At 53.8% G+C, this 15,789-nt stretch overlaps 2 protein-coding genes across 2 annotated transcripts; one reads left to right on the top strand and one right to left on the bottom strand.

The window, feature by feature from the left end:
• Nucleotides 1-44: 44 nt before the first annotated feature.
• LOC120701071 lies at nt 45-3,156 on the bottom strand. Its single transcript, XM_039985241.1, has 3 exons — nt 2,409-3,156; nt 2,053-2,309; nt 45-1,976 (listed from the first exon to the last, which is right to left on the bottom strand). Exons 1-3 carry the CDS (start codon nt 3,058-3,060, stop codon nt 45-47), a joined length of 2,841 nt encoding a protein of 946 aa, XP_039841175.1. The 5' UTR covers nt 3,061-3,156.
• A 6,541-nt stretch (nt 3,157-9,697) lies between these two features.
• LOC120699752 (cellulose synthase-like protein D4) lies at nt 9,698-14,302 on the top strand. The gene is made up of 3 exons (XM_039983814.1): nt 9,698-11,121; nt 11,292-12,117; nt 12,197-14,302. The coding sequence occupies exons 1-3, from the start codon at nt 10,058-10,060 to the stop codon at nt 14,003-14,005; spliced, it is 3,699 nt and encodes a 1,232-aa protein (XP_039839748.1). The 5' UTR covers nt 9,698-10,057; the 3' UTR covers nt 14,006-14,302.
• The last annotated feature ends 1,487 nt before the right edge of the window (nt 14,303-15,789 follow it).

Raw genomic sequence — 15,789 nt, 5'->3', positions numbered from 1 at the left:
TCCATACAAGATTCATACCATGACATCACACGAATTGAAATAGTTCATTCAGCTTCCTTGTACTCATGATGTGCCCCAGACAGATAGTCATACATGATATGCAATGAGTGCAGCCGAGGGTCATAAGGTTGTGCGTATGGATCTGGTGGAGGGTATGGATACGACTGTGGGTATGGGTATGGCTGTGGGTATGGATATGGGTATGATGGTACGGCAGGGTAGCTACTGGTGGAGCTAAGAGAGCTAGAGCTATCATATTCATGGGGTGTGGATTGTCTTCGGTAGCTTCTAGTCTGTCTCTGTGAAGTGGGTGCTCCATGGTCTTCATCCTGTGTGGCATGTGTGAAATGGCTCTCTCCAGTAAATCTAATAGGCCTTCCACCTGAATGGCCACCGCTGCTCCCTCCAACCGCACTAGTCCCTCTGGCTGTCTCACCACCACCACTGCCACCATCATCGGTGTCGTCGTCATCGTCGTCATCATTGTCATTTTCATTGTAGTCATCACCCGTTGGCTCAGGCGTAGTGTCCTCACTTCTAATTTCTTCCTCTTCCTCTTCGTCATTTCTTCTACATTTTTTTCTTTGTTTTTGAGCCGGGCCAACTTTAGACTTTCTCTTTCCAAAATGGGTGTCGCCTATATTCTTCTCCGCCCAACCAGTAACATCCAATGGTGATTCATCACCATCATGCGCTAGGGAGGTGAACATCTGACTAGGGATTGGAGAGTCACTATAATCAGAATCCTCATCCAGAGTGGGTGGTCCATTGGATCTCCCTTTCTCCATCCACTCCCGAATAGCGCTATGTTGCCTATACAATGAGAGGTCCATGAAACTGCTAGCAGGATCATATTCACTTGGCTCTACGGTGGCTGATGCACGTTGGATACGGAGTCGGAGATTGTAGTTTACAAACACTAAATCATGTAGCTTGCTATAGCTGAGTCTGTTACGAAGCTTTGTGTGGATGAATGCAAACGTACTCCAATTTCGTTCACAGCCACTGGATGATACACATTGGGAGAGAAGCCGTGTTGCCGCTCTTTGAAGGTTTGGCGTATCTGAGCCAAACATGGACCACCAGCTAGATGGTGATGTGCTTCGATCAACCGCCATTCTCCTAGTAAGGTCCCCTGAGAACTGACCAGCCTTGTTTCTAAATAACTCATACTCATGGAGTGCAGCTGCCGCTGTGCTAGTGTCAAACATCCTTTCAAGTCCCTTTCGAAGATCTTCCAAAACATCTGCCGTCGTCCCGACAGCATAATTGACGTATGGATGCAAGGCACAAGCAGTCTGCACATATGTGCCCAACATTACAGTAGCTAGCCTTGAAGTGATAACATCCGTGATCTTGTCAAATCGGGCACCATCATTTGAAAATTTGCTTGCATATGTCTGCCTACAGTGTTGGTACTCCATGAGCACTTCACCTAAAGTTGGAACCTTGTCTTGATCAGCAAATCTCAAGAACATATATAGAGGCTCGACATCATCTAGAACACTCTGCATGCTGTCCCACCATTGAAGTGTTGTCAAGTTGTTGAATGCATACCTACCGGCAGGAGAATCAAAATGGCGTGTTGCTCTAAACTCTGCAGAGACCATCCATGCCATAAACTGATCCTTTTTCCTAAGAAAGCTCTCAAGAAACATGTAGTTCGTTCCGAATCTTGTTGCATTCCATTTTACTAACTCGCCACCAATGGCAGTCTTCATCATGTGGTGCAAACTGTTTGAGTTGTAGAACCAACTGCAAATTTTTTGGGCACTCTCAATCATTGCTTCATGTTCAGGCCACTTTCCAATGTCCTTCAACATGAGGTTAATCGTGTGTGCAAGGCATGGCTGCCACGCGATATGCCGAAACTCATTACTCAGCAGCTTACATGCCTTCCTGTAATTGGAGCCATTATCCGTGACGATCTGAACAATATTCTCTGGCCCCACATGGCTCACTACTTTCTTGATCTCCTGCATTTTCAAAGAATCGATAAGCATGCGGCTTAAGAAAACTAAGAAAAATGAATACTCCACACCAGCCACATACCTTCAGTATGAATTGATGGTCCTGTGATACTCCAGTCGCATCAATAGACTTCCAAAAATACATAGTCCCATTGCAATAAAGCAAGAAGTTGATGACACTCTTGCGAGTAGGGCCCGTCCACGAATCGCACATGATAGTGACACCATACTCAGGCCAAAATCGCCTCCACTTCTCCATCTCTTTTTTAATCTCGTTCACATTTTCTTGCAAGTACTTTCCATCAATGTCCCTTCCAATTGGTATTGCGATCCCTGTACCTATTATAAAGCAAGAAATTGACAACAACTAAGTACCATAGAAACACGACTGCTGTATCATATGACATGTATATCCACACGTATCCACACACAACATACCTTGTTTCTGCGTCTCTATGATGGCCGCCCTAAAGTACGGGTCATCTACTTTCCTACCAGGTATACCAATGGCATGGCATGCCTTCGCCCATGCCCTCCCAAGAATTTGCTTTGCATTCCTCCCCTTGCTGGTCCAAGGACCCGTATCTATCCTTTGTTGGCGCGGTCCAGAGCTAGAAGCAAGATGGTAGTCCTTTACCCGCTCTGGCACTTGTGTCTGACTCCTTCTTAACATCCTAGGGAGCGGTCCCGCTTGGCCCGATCCAGAGCCACCACCCCTCTCGTATCGTGCACCAGCTCTTTCTCTGAACTCATACTCCTCCCTTGATTGATGGATGGCAGCTTGTAATTCAGGATCATCGTCCTCATTTTCTAGGTCAACGTACTGAGTTCTAGCTGCCGCTGTGCTTCTATGCCTTTGTCGCTCCCTTTCCCTCTTTCTCTCCTTTATCTTGTCAAGTTCACGGGCAAAGAAAGCCTTCACCTCTTTAGGGACTGAAGGACAGTCCTTCACATCGTTACCTCGGTGGGCCAAATGCTCCTTTAGCCTTGTTGCCCCTCCACCAGCCTTTGCCTCACGGCAATACTTGCACTTCCAGCCGGAGCCTATCTTCTCTCCATGCTCCCACACTTGGTCCGCTCGCCCCGCCATTCACCTAGAAGGGTGCAAAACAAAAACAAAGTCAATATATATGCAACTCTGCATTGTAAAGCAATAACTACAGGAGGCTTAGAGATACATATATACATGTCACACACATATATAGACATGTCACAGCATAAGTTTTACACATATAGCGTCTTATAAATACAAGTCATTTAGCAAAGTCAAGTCACGTGGCATAGAAATAGGATTACATGCATGTAACCATCATTATGCACCTAACATTTTGCAAGATAATGTATAGTCCTCTAGCACTGCCTATAACTAATACAACCATCAAACAACCACTGCTTAGCAGATCGACACCTTGAATCGTAAAAGAACCAGAGTCCTCACCCTTCCCGCGTCGTTGTCTGCGCTTTCCGCTCGGGATCCACTGAAATCTGCTCGGGAAATCCGGATCTCGCTACGGGACGCTCGCGGCCGGCCGGTGGAGCTCGGGATCCGCCTCCTCTCGGCGAGAAACTGCGTTTCGCTGCCGGGATTCCGCGCATAGGCGGCGGGATTCCTCTCCCGCGCACAGGGAAGGAAGCAAGCGCTTGGAGAAAGTGCTTCTGGCCGTCGTGCGCCTCGTCAACTGGCTTCAGGACACGAGCGGCTCGTCAACTGGCTTCAGGCCACCTGGGAGTGAAATGTGGATAGGGATGGGGGTATCAGTTACAGGGTTCGGGTTCGTTAAAGGGTCCAAACCCAAATCGATCATTTGCCCAATAAAACAACCTTAGATTTCGTCAAGAACTATACCAGTGAACTCATAAGGAAGTGTAGTTTTTTATCATTTTTTTCTAATTTTTTATAAAAAAATTTGAATTTCAAAATTTTGAAACGGGTTTCCCCGAAAACCCGCCGGGAACCAGCTCCCGCCCAGTTCCGGGAACGGGAAAAAAATCCGGTTCCCGGCGGTTTCCGAGCGGGATTGTAAACCATGGTAGTACCACTCCCGTAGGGCTCGGGGTCGCCAACCCCGCCACGCCATAGGGCAGGGGCGGTATGCCAGTTGGGCCACGGCATGCCCTGCAATCCGGCCAATCCAGCAGGTTAGCCCATATGTACTCACCGCCAATCAGCGTCCGTGCCCAATTTTTTTTTTTTTTTGCTTTTTGCTTTTGAGTGCATGCTGGATTAGAACCCACACGCTACCTCAACTAGTAAAACGTGAACGCGTCTGTTGGTTTGCATGCTTCCGCTGACGGGATCGGAATCTTTGCATATTTGCATTGGTACTGGTGATTAACTGACTAGTGACCACCACCGATTGAATTGCATATGTTCTATCAGTTTCCAGTCTTCTTTTGACAAGGTACAACTCGCAATCTCGCATGTTACTATGGTTGTATTGTTTCAAAAAAACTATGGTTGTAAAGTTTGCTAGATTTCTGATTTGGAGAAACGGCTGGGTCACCGGAGAGTACTTATTCAATTCAATGTGGTTATGGCAACCTAGCAGCCATGCCTGACTCTCATCTTTTCGTTCTGCAATTTTAGATGTTAAGAGATCATTAAAATCTGTTACCATGCTTTTTGTTATTTACGCTTGTGTACCAAATTGCTTGGAAAATTTTATTTTTTTTATCAAATTGTTCATTACTATATTTTACCAAATTATATATTGAAGTATTAATTTGGCATACCCTAAGTTAAAATCCTAGATCCCCCACTGCACGCTAAGAGTATATTCTGGTTCTCCCACCTATAGCCCTAAAATCCTAACTATCCAGTATCCACAGCCTAAAAGCCTTGCCTTTTTCCCTCTGTGGAAACCATTGAGTGCTTAGTTTATTCACCTAACTCAAATGCAACTATCCCAAAAAAAGCGTTGGATAAAATAAAAAACACATCTCTCTCCCCTTCTTCCGTAGGCCTATGTGTCGGCGCCTCGTGGTCTATTGCCCGGCCCAAACTGTACCTTTCTTTGACCTGATTTTTTTTGAACATATGTGCTTGTATTCAATATTTCAATTGTTAGAGAAGGTTAAAATTTGAATATCTGGTTGGTACAAATGTGCAAGGCCACTTTTTACTAGTGGCTTTGTAAGCCACGCACCTTCTACCGAATAAATAAAAGCTGATGACTCTCAAAAAAATAAAAGCTGATGAACTTGATTGATCTTTTCTAAAAAAAATAAGGGACGTAACTGATCTTTCGATAGGATTTGAAGGATCAAGTTGGCTACTTTGGCTTTGTTTTTTTTTTCTTACGCATCCTAATTAGTGTTCCTGTTCTTATGACTCTCCAACGATCCAAGATGCATGGCATCTCTCGTCCGCAAAACAAACTAGAAACGTCCTTCGTGCCCTTTTCACAGCTCACGCAGTCAATACTCAAACTCATTAGCATAAGATTTGAATCACCTTTTCACCCATGGTAACAACTCATGCAGTCAAACACTCAAATCAAATAGTATAAGATTTGAATCACTTCCCCACATTACAAAAATTATATCGACGCGTATGTCATACAAAAGTTATTTTTATTTTTGGAACAAGAAAAATACAAAATTGTACGTAGCATTACAGCGGCGTATAGTTATGGAGGAAATATCGCCATGGCCAGTAATGGAGTACTAGCAGCAATCAAAGTGAAGCAAAGGGAAGAATCTTGTTTACATGGCGCGCTTTATTACAAGCGAGGATCTGATGGTGGAGCAGCTAGCCCCCCTCTGATTCAGCGGGCCCACATGGTAATCTCAGCTAACCCTCTAGTAACTTTTTTTTATCACGCTCCTTGGTAGCCCAGATACTTTTTCGCTGTAAAATAATCCTGCAGCGAATCACCATTCACCACGTAGGCACTAGGCAGGTGAGACTACGAGCAACCCATATTCCAACGTCACGAGTCTCGATCACACCTGCTGCATATGCCTTTTTTTTTTTTTGAGCCGAACCTGCTGCATATGCCTGCATTGCCCGTTGTTATCGGAAAAGAAAAAGAAAAACGAATCCGAAGACGCTCCATACGGCCCACCCATCAGCTTCCCAGGCCCAACGTGGGGAACCTTGATTTTTGAACTGGCGGGAACGGGCAAAGCCCAGAGCACGACATGGTGCTCTAGTTGATCCTTTACGACCTGTTAGCGCCCGGACGTCAGAATGGGAGGTGTTGTCCATGTAACATTCCAACTCATCGTCTGTAATATAAAAAACTCAACACGTGCAACATCGAAAATCAGCGTTTGCAACATCAAAATATGTTGAAAACCATCAATCAATGACGAGCAAAAAAAAAAAACGCCACAACATCTGTTTTATGCTGCATGAAACATTTTAAATCTCTCGATGAAAATGTAACATCCGGATAAAATACTTACAACATCTGTGTGAAACGCATGTAACATCGCAACATCCACATCTACATTTGCAGCATCCGCATGAAACAATTGCAACATTCAAAAAATCTCTACTGCAGCATTATGTGATACCTATTGCAACATGACCATCGATGCTCCCCGCCACAGCCTTCACTCCTCTATAACCTTTCAAAGTTGTCCGCCATGGCCTTCGCCCGAAGCTCCTCTAGCGGTCGAAGTGGCTCGCCTCTAGCGGGGGAGCAGCGATCAGGATAGGGAAGCGCGCGGGGGAGCGGCGGCCCGGCCCCCACTGCGTGCATCCCGCTTGCTGCCCGCCGCCCGGAGCTTCTCCGGCGGCCAGCGTAGCACACCCTCGCCGTAGATGCTCCTCCTTGCGTGACGCTTGACCACCTTGTGCGGGCACGTGAGCTCCTCTGCTTAGTGCCCCGGTGCTCCCCCGCCACGGCTGCCTGGAGCTGTCCCGCCACGCTACCGCCTAGAACTCTTCCTTCGTAGACCCCACCGTCCGCGCCTTCCGGCAGCTCGATGATGCGCCTTGTGCTCGCGTGCATAGCAGAAAGATGCGCGTAAGATGGTGTGGGTGATTTTTTTTATGGTGAAAGGATAAGGTATGGTAGTAAGAGGAAAGGGATAAAGGTGAGAGGGAGGGCACATCACCGTCCGAAGGGAGGGCGCACGTCAGACGGCCAAACTGTAGCATTTCCGAAATATTTTTGTCCCTTCCCTTTTTTTATCAACACCGTTTTTCTGTATCAGAAAATGAGTGTATGCTACGTCTCACCCTGTAAACACACCTTTTGCTATCTCAAAATGAGTGCATCCACATTTTGCAAAAGTTTTGTCAAGTGCAGCATGCAGTCTTATCCAGATATAACGTAAAACCTCACTATTAAGTGCCCCATGTAAAGCGGCATGGGGTTCATGCAGTTGCGGATCCAGAAATAGATTAAGAGGAGGGTTGATTTTCTTCTTCCTCTCTTTCTTTTCTTCTTCCAACCCTTCTTTCTCCTCCTTTCTCTTAAAAAATGGAGGGGGCTCAAGTGGGGGCTCCATCTTGTGGCGGTCGGGGGGGGGGGGGGGGTCTTCAGCCCCCTAGACCCACCGCTAGATCCGCCCCTGTTGGCGACCGACGACGCGGAGGGGCTCGTCGAGCTGGGTCGTGCGGAGGACGCGGAGAGCCTCAGTGACCGGCGGCGCAGAGGGGCTTGCCGAGTTAGGGGCCAGCGATCAGTGCTGTGGAGAGGCTCGCCAAGCTAGGCCGGCTGGCGTCTGCCGGCGCGGAGGACACATTGGGGGCCCAAACGACCGGCAACCGCGGAGGGGTCATCGAGCTAGGCCAGCTGGTGACTGTCGGTGCGGACGCAGTGGTGGTGGAGGGAGGTCTAAGTTGTCAAGGAAGTGATCGTCAAGGAGGCAGCACCCGGCGGTTTGGAGGAGGAGGTGGTGGAGCAGGAGGTGTTGGATGAGGAGGATGCAACTCCCGAGATCGAGATTGTCCACCCTTGGGGGCATTGGTGGTTGGAGGAGTTGTGGGCCGAACTAGAGAAGCTGGTGGAGGAGGTGCAGGCAGAGGAGCCCGAGGCAGTGTGCGCCTGGCGGATCATTCTGACGTAGTTTTTGTGAGATGGACCAACAAAACACAATTGGGAGGAACAAGTAAGACTATAACTGAATGCGTTGCCCAAGCTACAATATGAAGATCAACTCGTGCCCAATAGATGGAGGATTGGTGTCTCAGATTCTCAATAGTTCATTTTTATCCATCAAATAGAACTGACAAATCCGCTAAAGATGCTCCGACTAGATCTGGATGTCCGACGACTAACGGAGCAGCCAAAGGGTCAGGCAAAGCTAAAATAGCTGCCGCGCGGTACTGTAGCAGAAGAAATCTCCTTCCAACGGAACAGCTAAACGGGCCAGCCAAAATCGCGGTAGGAGAGAGAATCAGCCAAAATTGCTAGTGCTCTGGCCGGCAGCCATCACGCTGCTCCATCTCTGCTAGCATGGCCCCACAACCTACCAACCCGGACCCACCACCATTTACTATAAGAGGAGAAGGGAAAGTAGCTTTGCTGTTGGATTCACTCGTGATATGGCTGGGCAGGCAACTTGCCGGGGGCAGGCAAAGCCTCGGATGGCTGGCCGAAATGGCTTGCGCCTGTTGGAGTCAGCCCACGGTGCAAGGTTGGCTCGAGCTATACAGCCTACAGACTCTCGATCAGAATCTGAAGTTCAAAAAAAAGAAAAAAAATCGATGTAGCTAAGCAGAAGGATTCAAACGCTGGCGCCTAAACGGATTCGATTTCGAGAGAGTAGCGTAGGGAACGAGTCGGCAAAGGCTCCAACGGCAACCAGCGGAGAGGTTGGCCAGTCAGATAGAGCAGCGAGAGGGGTTGACTTTCTCGGTATACAATGCACTCGAGCGTCGCCGTCGGTGGGGCCCGGATTAACGGGACACAAGGAGAGATCCGAATTGGCATGGCAGTGGTTTAGCATCAACGGCTGGGATCAATGATGCCCCAATCGCGAGGGTCAAATGATTGGCATCGTGCACCTGCAAACCGAATGAAGTAGTATGCACCAAATGAAGTATAAATATTCTTCAAAAGAAAAAGAAGGTGCAAAATTTCCAGCACGTAAAAAGCAATTTACGTACTACGTGAGTATGATTGGTGAGAACTGAGAAGCCGTGCCTACGTGGAAAACCAACAACCGAAAGGAAGAGAAGAACACTTAAAAGTGATCAGGGAGCGTGATCAGGAGCTAAGATCTGGCATCTGGGCCATCCACGACCCTGCTGGGCCCACGTGTCCGTCTCAGTAAAACCCGATATTTCCCCCGCTAGTGCGCACCCCGTTGCGAGGGGTACGAGGTAATCCCGCGACTAATCACCCCCATTGATTCACCGCGCACACACAAGACAAAACAACTCATTCCCACCACGAGCTCGACAGCCCGAACCCCCCATCCCTGTGGCCCACCCGTCATCCCCCCGCGCGCCCCCGGCGGGGCCCACACACGCTCTGTCCCTTGTCCCCTCCCCCGCCTGCGGGCGGGGCCCACCCGTCCCGTCCCCCCAAGTGGCCCCCACTCGCTCCCACTTCCCCACGCCTTCCAAACGGGGCAACGGCTACCTCCGCCCGCCCGCCCCAACCAAACGCGCGCCGTCCGATGCCCCGCGCGACGGCCGGATCCGCCCCGCGCCCCCCCCGCCGTTGCGCGGCCACGTCAGCCCGACCCGACCGTTGGGGGGGAGGCGGCTGGCCGGCCGGCCTGCTCTGCTCGGTGGCGTTTCAAAAAGGAGAGGCCGCGAGGGGAGGAAGAATCCGGCGGGATAAATACCGGCGCTGCCACGCCGCTGCGCCCCACCAGATCCTCCTCCCCCTCGGTGCGCGAGCCCAATCGATTCATTGATTGCCCACTCGATTCCCCCCCCACGAGCTCCTATAATTCCCGGCCGGATCCGTCGGCGGAGAACCTCTTCTCAGTTCTCACCTCCGAGCTTCTTCCACGGATTCATGGGAGCAGCACCTTCTCCGGGCGGATCTCAGCTGAGCGGAGCTTGGAGGGTCTGATCGAGCTGGTTTGGTTTTATTTGATTCGGTTGGCTGGTGGGTTGGTTGGGAGAGCTGAGCTGATTTGTGTGGGGGGAGAGGGGGAGGGAGGGAAGAAGAAAGATGTCGCGGCGGCTGTCGCTGCCGGCGGGGTCGCAGGTCACGGTGACGGTGTCGCCGACGCGGGGCAAGGCGGCGGAGAGCCCCGGGGGCGGCGGCGGGGACGCGGTGCTCAAGAGGGGCGCCGGCGGGATCGGGATCACCAGCCCGGCGCCGCGGCACTCGCTCGGCGGCGGGGCCGCGGGGTCGGCGTCCGCCACGCTGCAGCTCTCCCCCGCCCGCCGGAGCGGCGGCGGCGTGGGGAGCCGCTACGCGTCGCGGGACGGCGGCGCCGCCGGGGCGGACGACAGCGCCGAGTTCGCGCACTACACCGTGCACATCCCGCCCACGCCGGAGCGGGCCGTCGCGGCGTCCGCGGACTCCGCCGGCACGCCGACCGCGGCGTCCGCGGCGGCGGACGACGATGACGGGCGGCCGGAGGCGCGGGCGCAGCGGAGCTACATCTCGGGGACCATCTTCACCGGCGGGCTCAACCAGGCCACGCGCGGCCACGTGCTCAGCACCTCCGCCGCGGGGGCGGCGGCGGCCTCCGCGAACATGTCCTGCAGGATGCGCGGCTGCGACATGCCGGCGTTCCTCACCTCGGGAGCCGCCGCCGGGCCCTGCGACTGCGGGTTCATGATCTGCCGCGAGTGCTACGCGGACTGCGTCGCCGGCGCCGGGAACTGCCCCGGCTGCAAGGAGCCCTACTCCGCGGGGAGCGACACCGACGACGACGGCGGCGAGGACGACGACGAGGCCGTCTCCTCCTCCGAGGAGCGGGACCAGCTGCCGCTCACGTCCATGGCCAAGCGCTTCTCCCTCGTGCACTCCATGAAGATCCCCAGCGGCAACGGTGGCTGCGCTGGCGCCGGCGGGGGCAAGCCGGCCGAGTTCGACCACGCCCGCTGGCTCTTCGAGACCAAGGGCACCTACGGCTACGGCAACGCGCTCTGGCCCAAGGACGGCCATGGCGGCGGCGGCACTGGCTTCGCCGGGCTCGAGGAGCCGCCCAACTTTGGCTCCCGCTGCCGCCGGCCGCTCACCAGGAAAACCAGCGTCTCGCAGGCCATCCTCAGCCCATACAGGTAACAAAATTCCCCAATTTAAAAAATTTCCCCCATTTTTTGCCGAAATTTCCACCATTTTGCCAAAGTTTTCCCAATTTTATTTCCCCCAATTTTTTAAAGTTATTTTTGTTGGCAGTTTTGGGTGATTTTTGTATCTCAATGTGCCTAATCCCTCTGCTCCGGTGCAGGCTGCTCATCGCAATCCGTCAGGTGGCGCTGGGGTTCTTCCTGGCATGGCGCATCCGGCACCCGAACCCGGAGGCGGTGTGGCTGTGGGCGATGTCGGTGACGTGCGAGGTCTGGTTCGCTTTCTCCTGGCTGCTGGACAGCCTCCCCAAGCTCTGCCCCGTCCACCGCGCCGCCGACCTGGACGTCCTCGCCGAGCGCTTCGAGCTCCCCACGGCGCGCAACCCCAAGGGCCGCTCCGACCTCCCCGGCATCGACGTATTCGTCTCCACCGCCGACCCGGAGAAGGAGCCGCCGCTTGTCACCGCCAACACCATCCTCTCCATCCTCGCCGCCGACTACCCGGTCGAGAAGCTCGCCTGCTACCTCTCCGACGACGGCGGCGCGCTGCTCACCTTCGAGGCGCTCGCCGAGACCGCCAGCTTCGCGAGGACGTGGGTGCCCTTCTGCCGGAAGCACGGCGTCGAGCCGCGCAGCCCCGAGGCGTACTTCGGCCAGAAGAGGGACTTCCTCAAGAACAAGGTGCGCGTGGACTTCGTCCGGGAGCGGCGCAAGGTGAAGCGGGAGTACGACGAGTTCAAGGTGAGGGTGAACTCGCTGCCGGAGGCCATCCGCCGGCGCTCCGACGCGTACAACGCCGGCGAGGAGCTGCGCGCCAGGAGAAGGCAGCAGGAGGAGGCCATGGCGGCCGGCGCTCTCCCTGGAGCGCTGCCCGAGGCGCCACCGACCGTGAAGGCGACATGGATGTCCGACGGCTCCCACTGGCCTGGCACTTGGCTCGCCGCCTCGCCGGACCACTCCCGCGGTGACCACGCCGGCATCATTCAGGTAATTATTAATTGATCAATCGATTGATCATTGAGCGTTTCTGATTTGGAATGCCGCTGACGTGTCCATGGAATTGCAGGCAATGCTTGCGCCGCCTACCTCGGAGCCGGTGCTGGGCGGGGAGGCGGCGGAGTCCGGCGGGCTGATCGACACGACGGGCGTGGACATCCGGCTGCCGATGCTGGTGTACGTGTCCCGCGAGAAGCGGCCGGGGTACGACCACAACAAGAAGGCCGGCGCCATGAACGCGCTGGTGCGCACGAGCGCCATCATGTCCAACGGGCCCTTCATCCTCAACCTCGACTGCGACCACTACGTGCACAACTCGGCGGCGCTCCGGGAGGGGATGTGCTTCATGCTGGACCGCGGCGGCGACCGCGTCTGCTACGTGCAGTTCCCGCAGCGGTTCGAGGGCATCGACCCCAACGACCGCTACGCCAACCACAACCTCGTCTTCTTCGACGTCGCCATGCGCGCCATGGACGGGCTGCAGGGTCCCATGTACGTCGGCACCGGCTGCGTCTTCCGCCGCACCGCGCTCTACGGGTTCAGCCCGCCGCGCGCCACGGAGCACCGCGGCTGGCTCGGCACGAGGAAGATCAAGCTGCTCCTGAGGAAGCCCACCATGGGAAAGAAGACCGACAGGGAGAAGGACAACGACAGGGAGATGATGCTGCCGCCGATCGAGGACGACGGCTTCCAGCAGCTCGACGACGTCGAGTCCTCGGCGCTGCTCCCGCGGCGGTTCGGCAGCTCGGCGACGTTCGTGGCGTCCATCCCCGTGGCCGAGTACCAGGGCCGGCTCCTGCAGGACACTCCGGGCGCGCACCAGGGTCGCCCCGCCGGCTCCCTGGCCGTGCCCCGCGAGCCACTCGACGCCGCCACCGTCGCGGAGGCCATCGGCGTCATCTCCTGCTTCTACGAGGACAAGACGGAGTGGGGGCGGCGCATCGGGTGGATCTACGGCTCCGTCACAGAGGACGTGGTCACCGGCTACCGGATGCACAACCGCGGGTGGCGCTCCGTCTACTGCGTCACGCGGCGCGACGCGTTCCGCGGCACGGCGCCCATCAACCTCACCGACCGCCTCCACCAGGTGCTCCGGTGGGCGACGGGCTCCGTGGAGATCTTCTTCTCCCACAACAACGCCCTCTTCGCGTCCCCGCGGATGAAGCTCCTCCAGCGCGTCGCCTACTTCAACGTCGGCATGTACCCGTTCACCTCCATCTTCCTCCTCGTCTACTGCGTGCTGCCGGCCGTCTCCCTCTTCTCCGGCAAGTTCATCGTGCAGTCGCTCAACGTCACCTTCCTCGCGCTCCTGCTCGTCATCACCGTGACGCTCTGCCTGCTGGCGCTGCTGGAGATCAAGTGGTCCGGGATCACGCTGCACGAGTGGTGGCGCAACGAGCAGTTCTGGGTGATCGGCGGGACCAGCGCGCACCCGGCCGCCGTGCTGCAGGGCCTGCTCAAGGTGATCGCCGGCGTGGACATCTCCTTCACGCTGACGTCCAAGCCCAGCACCGGCGACGACGGCGAGGAGGACGCCTTCGCGGAGCTGTACGAGGTGCGCTGGAGCTTCTTGATGGTGCCGCCCGTGACCATCATGATGGTGAACGCGGTGGCCGTGGCCGTGGCGGCGGCGCGCACGCTGTACAGCGAGTTTCCCCAGTGGAGCAAGCTGCTGGGCGGCGCCTTCTTCAGCTTCTGGGTGCTGTGCCACCTCTACCCGTTCGCCAAGGGACTCCTCGGCCGGCGCGGCCGCGTGCCAACCATCGTGTTCGTCTGGTCGGGCCTCATCTCCATGACCGTGTCGCTGCTCTGGGTTTACATCAACCCGCCCTCGGGCGCTAAGGAGCGAATCGGTGGCGGTGGGTTCAGCTTCCCGTAGTAGGATAAAAATATCAGTAGTATTAGCTTGTGTTCTATGTCTGAACTGCATCTGGAAAAGGCTCACATGAAGGTGTGCTTGCTTCATGGGGCGTTACCTGTTAGAAATTAGCTGTGCGTCAGTAGCTGACGAGCTGCTGCTATTGTATCAAGGTTTCGGACTTGCTTCAGTTGTTATGCTGTTGTTTGTAACTGTATATCTGTGACTGATGTAATGTCACATTTCTCGTAATGTTGACAGTGCAGCAGAGTCTTGCAAAAATGCTGATGTTTCAGGTTCTTGTTTTTCAGTAGCAAATCTGATGGAAATTCTTGGAACAGTTTGTGCACTAATAGACGCTGTGAGGCCTGTAACGATCCAGACATTGGCACAAGCTTTGCCAATGTCTGAATCTTGCCACATCGTTAGTGATTCAGAGTCAATGCCACATTTACGACTAAGGGCTGCATGTAGTCACATGAAAATGTCTTTTGCTAAAATCAACTTCGGATAGGGAATTCTAGCATAATGTGATTTCCAGCTCACACAGTGTCAGAATTTGCTAAAATCAAGTTCGTTGCTTGATCCATCAGGTTACCAAAGAGTGGTTCTGAAGCCTAAATTTCAGAACCAGATTGCTACAGCTACAAACTGATGGTTCAGATAACAATCCTAACTGATCAGTGGTTGTCTAGAACTTAATTAGTGGTCTGAACTTATGCAGAGGCTCGTTCCAACTGACAAATGCAGAACTTGTTGACGGCGAAAGTGAACTTTCATAGCCGTTTCACTGCCACCGCCACCATGAACTTAGTGTTTGGAAGCTCGATTGGACCGGGCGTTGCGTGATCATGAATTCTGGAGACGAGTGTTGTGGATTGCGGAGATCTCACGTGGTTTGGACCATGAAAAATTCAGACTTCAGAGTAGGAGAATTCAGATGGTTGAGCGCGCCAGCAGGCTGCTCCGCCCACCGCCGGGTTGAGCGGTTGCGCCTCATGCTGGTGACCGTCCTGAGCCCGCCGTCGCCCTCCACCTCCACGGCGTCGATGAAGCCGGCGCAGGCCTTGGGCAGGACGGCGTGCTCCTGGTCGGCGAGGACCGCCTTCCACAGCCGCTCCGCCGGCGCGGCCACCGCGCACTCCTCAGTGACCCTGCCGGCTGCCATCGTGCCAGCCACTCGTCGGCCGCTCAGTCCCACCCCTACAAGCTCGAGCTCACTTCACCGGACAGTGAAGACTGATCACTCACTGATGAGAGAATTTTCGTTCGTGTGCCGGAAGAGTGAGGTGAGTAAGAAATAACGGCTATGGAAGATTTGATCGGGTGTATTGGTTGATGTCATGGTGTGGAATTCTGGGGACAGATATGGTTTGGAGTTTGGACCAGGAAAATTCAGAGACTTTTGAGTATTCGACGCCGCAAAGCTGACGAGGACGGCAAGTTCAGACATCTGTAGAGGTGGATTTTGTTTTTCAAGGTCAGGAATCAGGTTTACACATGACTTGAGCCAAACCGGTTTGAACTTTGGGCTGAGCGACCAGCACGTCTCGCCGATTCGTAGAAGTGCTACACTTTCTTCTTCTTAATACAGAGATACATAGGGGGGAAATGAGATGAGCCAGCATAGAGTTCTGTTACTCCTTTTTTTACATGTCAGTAATTTCAATTAGAGTATGGCATTTTGAATAAATGTTCTTAAACATTAAGAAAGTGGTTTTTTTTTGTTGTAGCATAATCTATATGATCAATCCACAGGGTTTTTATATAGACGGTCAAAGTTACAAAAAGTTTGACCGGTAATT

This window comes from Panicum virgatum, chromosome 3K (genome assembly GCF_016808335.1).
Source record: "Panicum virgatum strain AP13 chromosome 3K, P.virgatum_v5, whole genome shotgun sequence".
NCBI classification, from domain to species: Eukaryota; Viridiplantae; Streptophyta; class Magnoliopsida; order Poales; family Poaceae; genus Panicum; species Panicum virgatum.
The sequence above is the reverse complement of the archived record's forward strand: the minus strand, read 5'-3'. Positions and strand labels throughout refer to the sequence as shown.

Bases quoted from the DNA above. Each gene is read 5' to 3' on its own strand.
- LOC120701071 (XM_039985241.1), bottom strand. From the start codon at position 3,060: ATGGCGGGGCGAGCGGACCAAGTGTGGGAGCATGGAGAGAAGATAGGC. The intron at 2,310-2,408 runs GTATGTTGTGTG...GCTTTATAATAG, and splicing joins CATAGAGACGCAGAAACAAG to GTACAGGGATCGCAATACCA. The intron at 1,977-2,052 runs GTATGTGGCTGG...TTGAAAATGCAG, and splicing joins ACCATCAATTCATACTGAAG to GAGATCAAGAAAGTAGTGAG.
- LOC120699752 (XM_039983814.1), top strand. From the start codon at position 10,058: ATGTCGCGGCGGCTGTCGCTGCCGGCGGGGTCGCAGGTCACGGTGACG. The intron at 11,122-11,291 runs GTAACAAAATTC...GCTCCGGTGCAG, and splicing joins GCCATCCTCAGCCCATACAG to GCTGCTCATCGCAATCCGTC. The intron at 12,118-12,196 runs GTAATTATTAAT...ATGGAATTGCAG, and splicing joins ACCACGCCGGCATCATTCAG to GCAATGCTTGCGCCGCCTAC.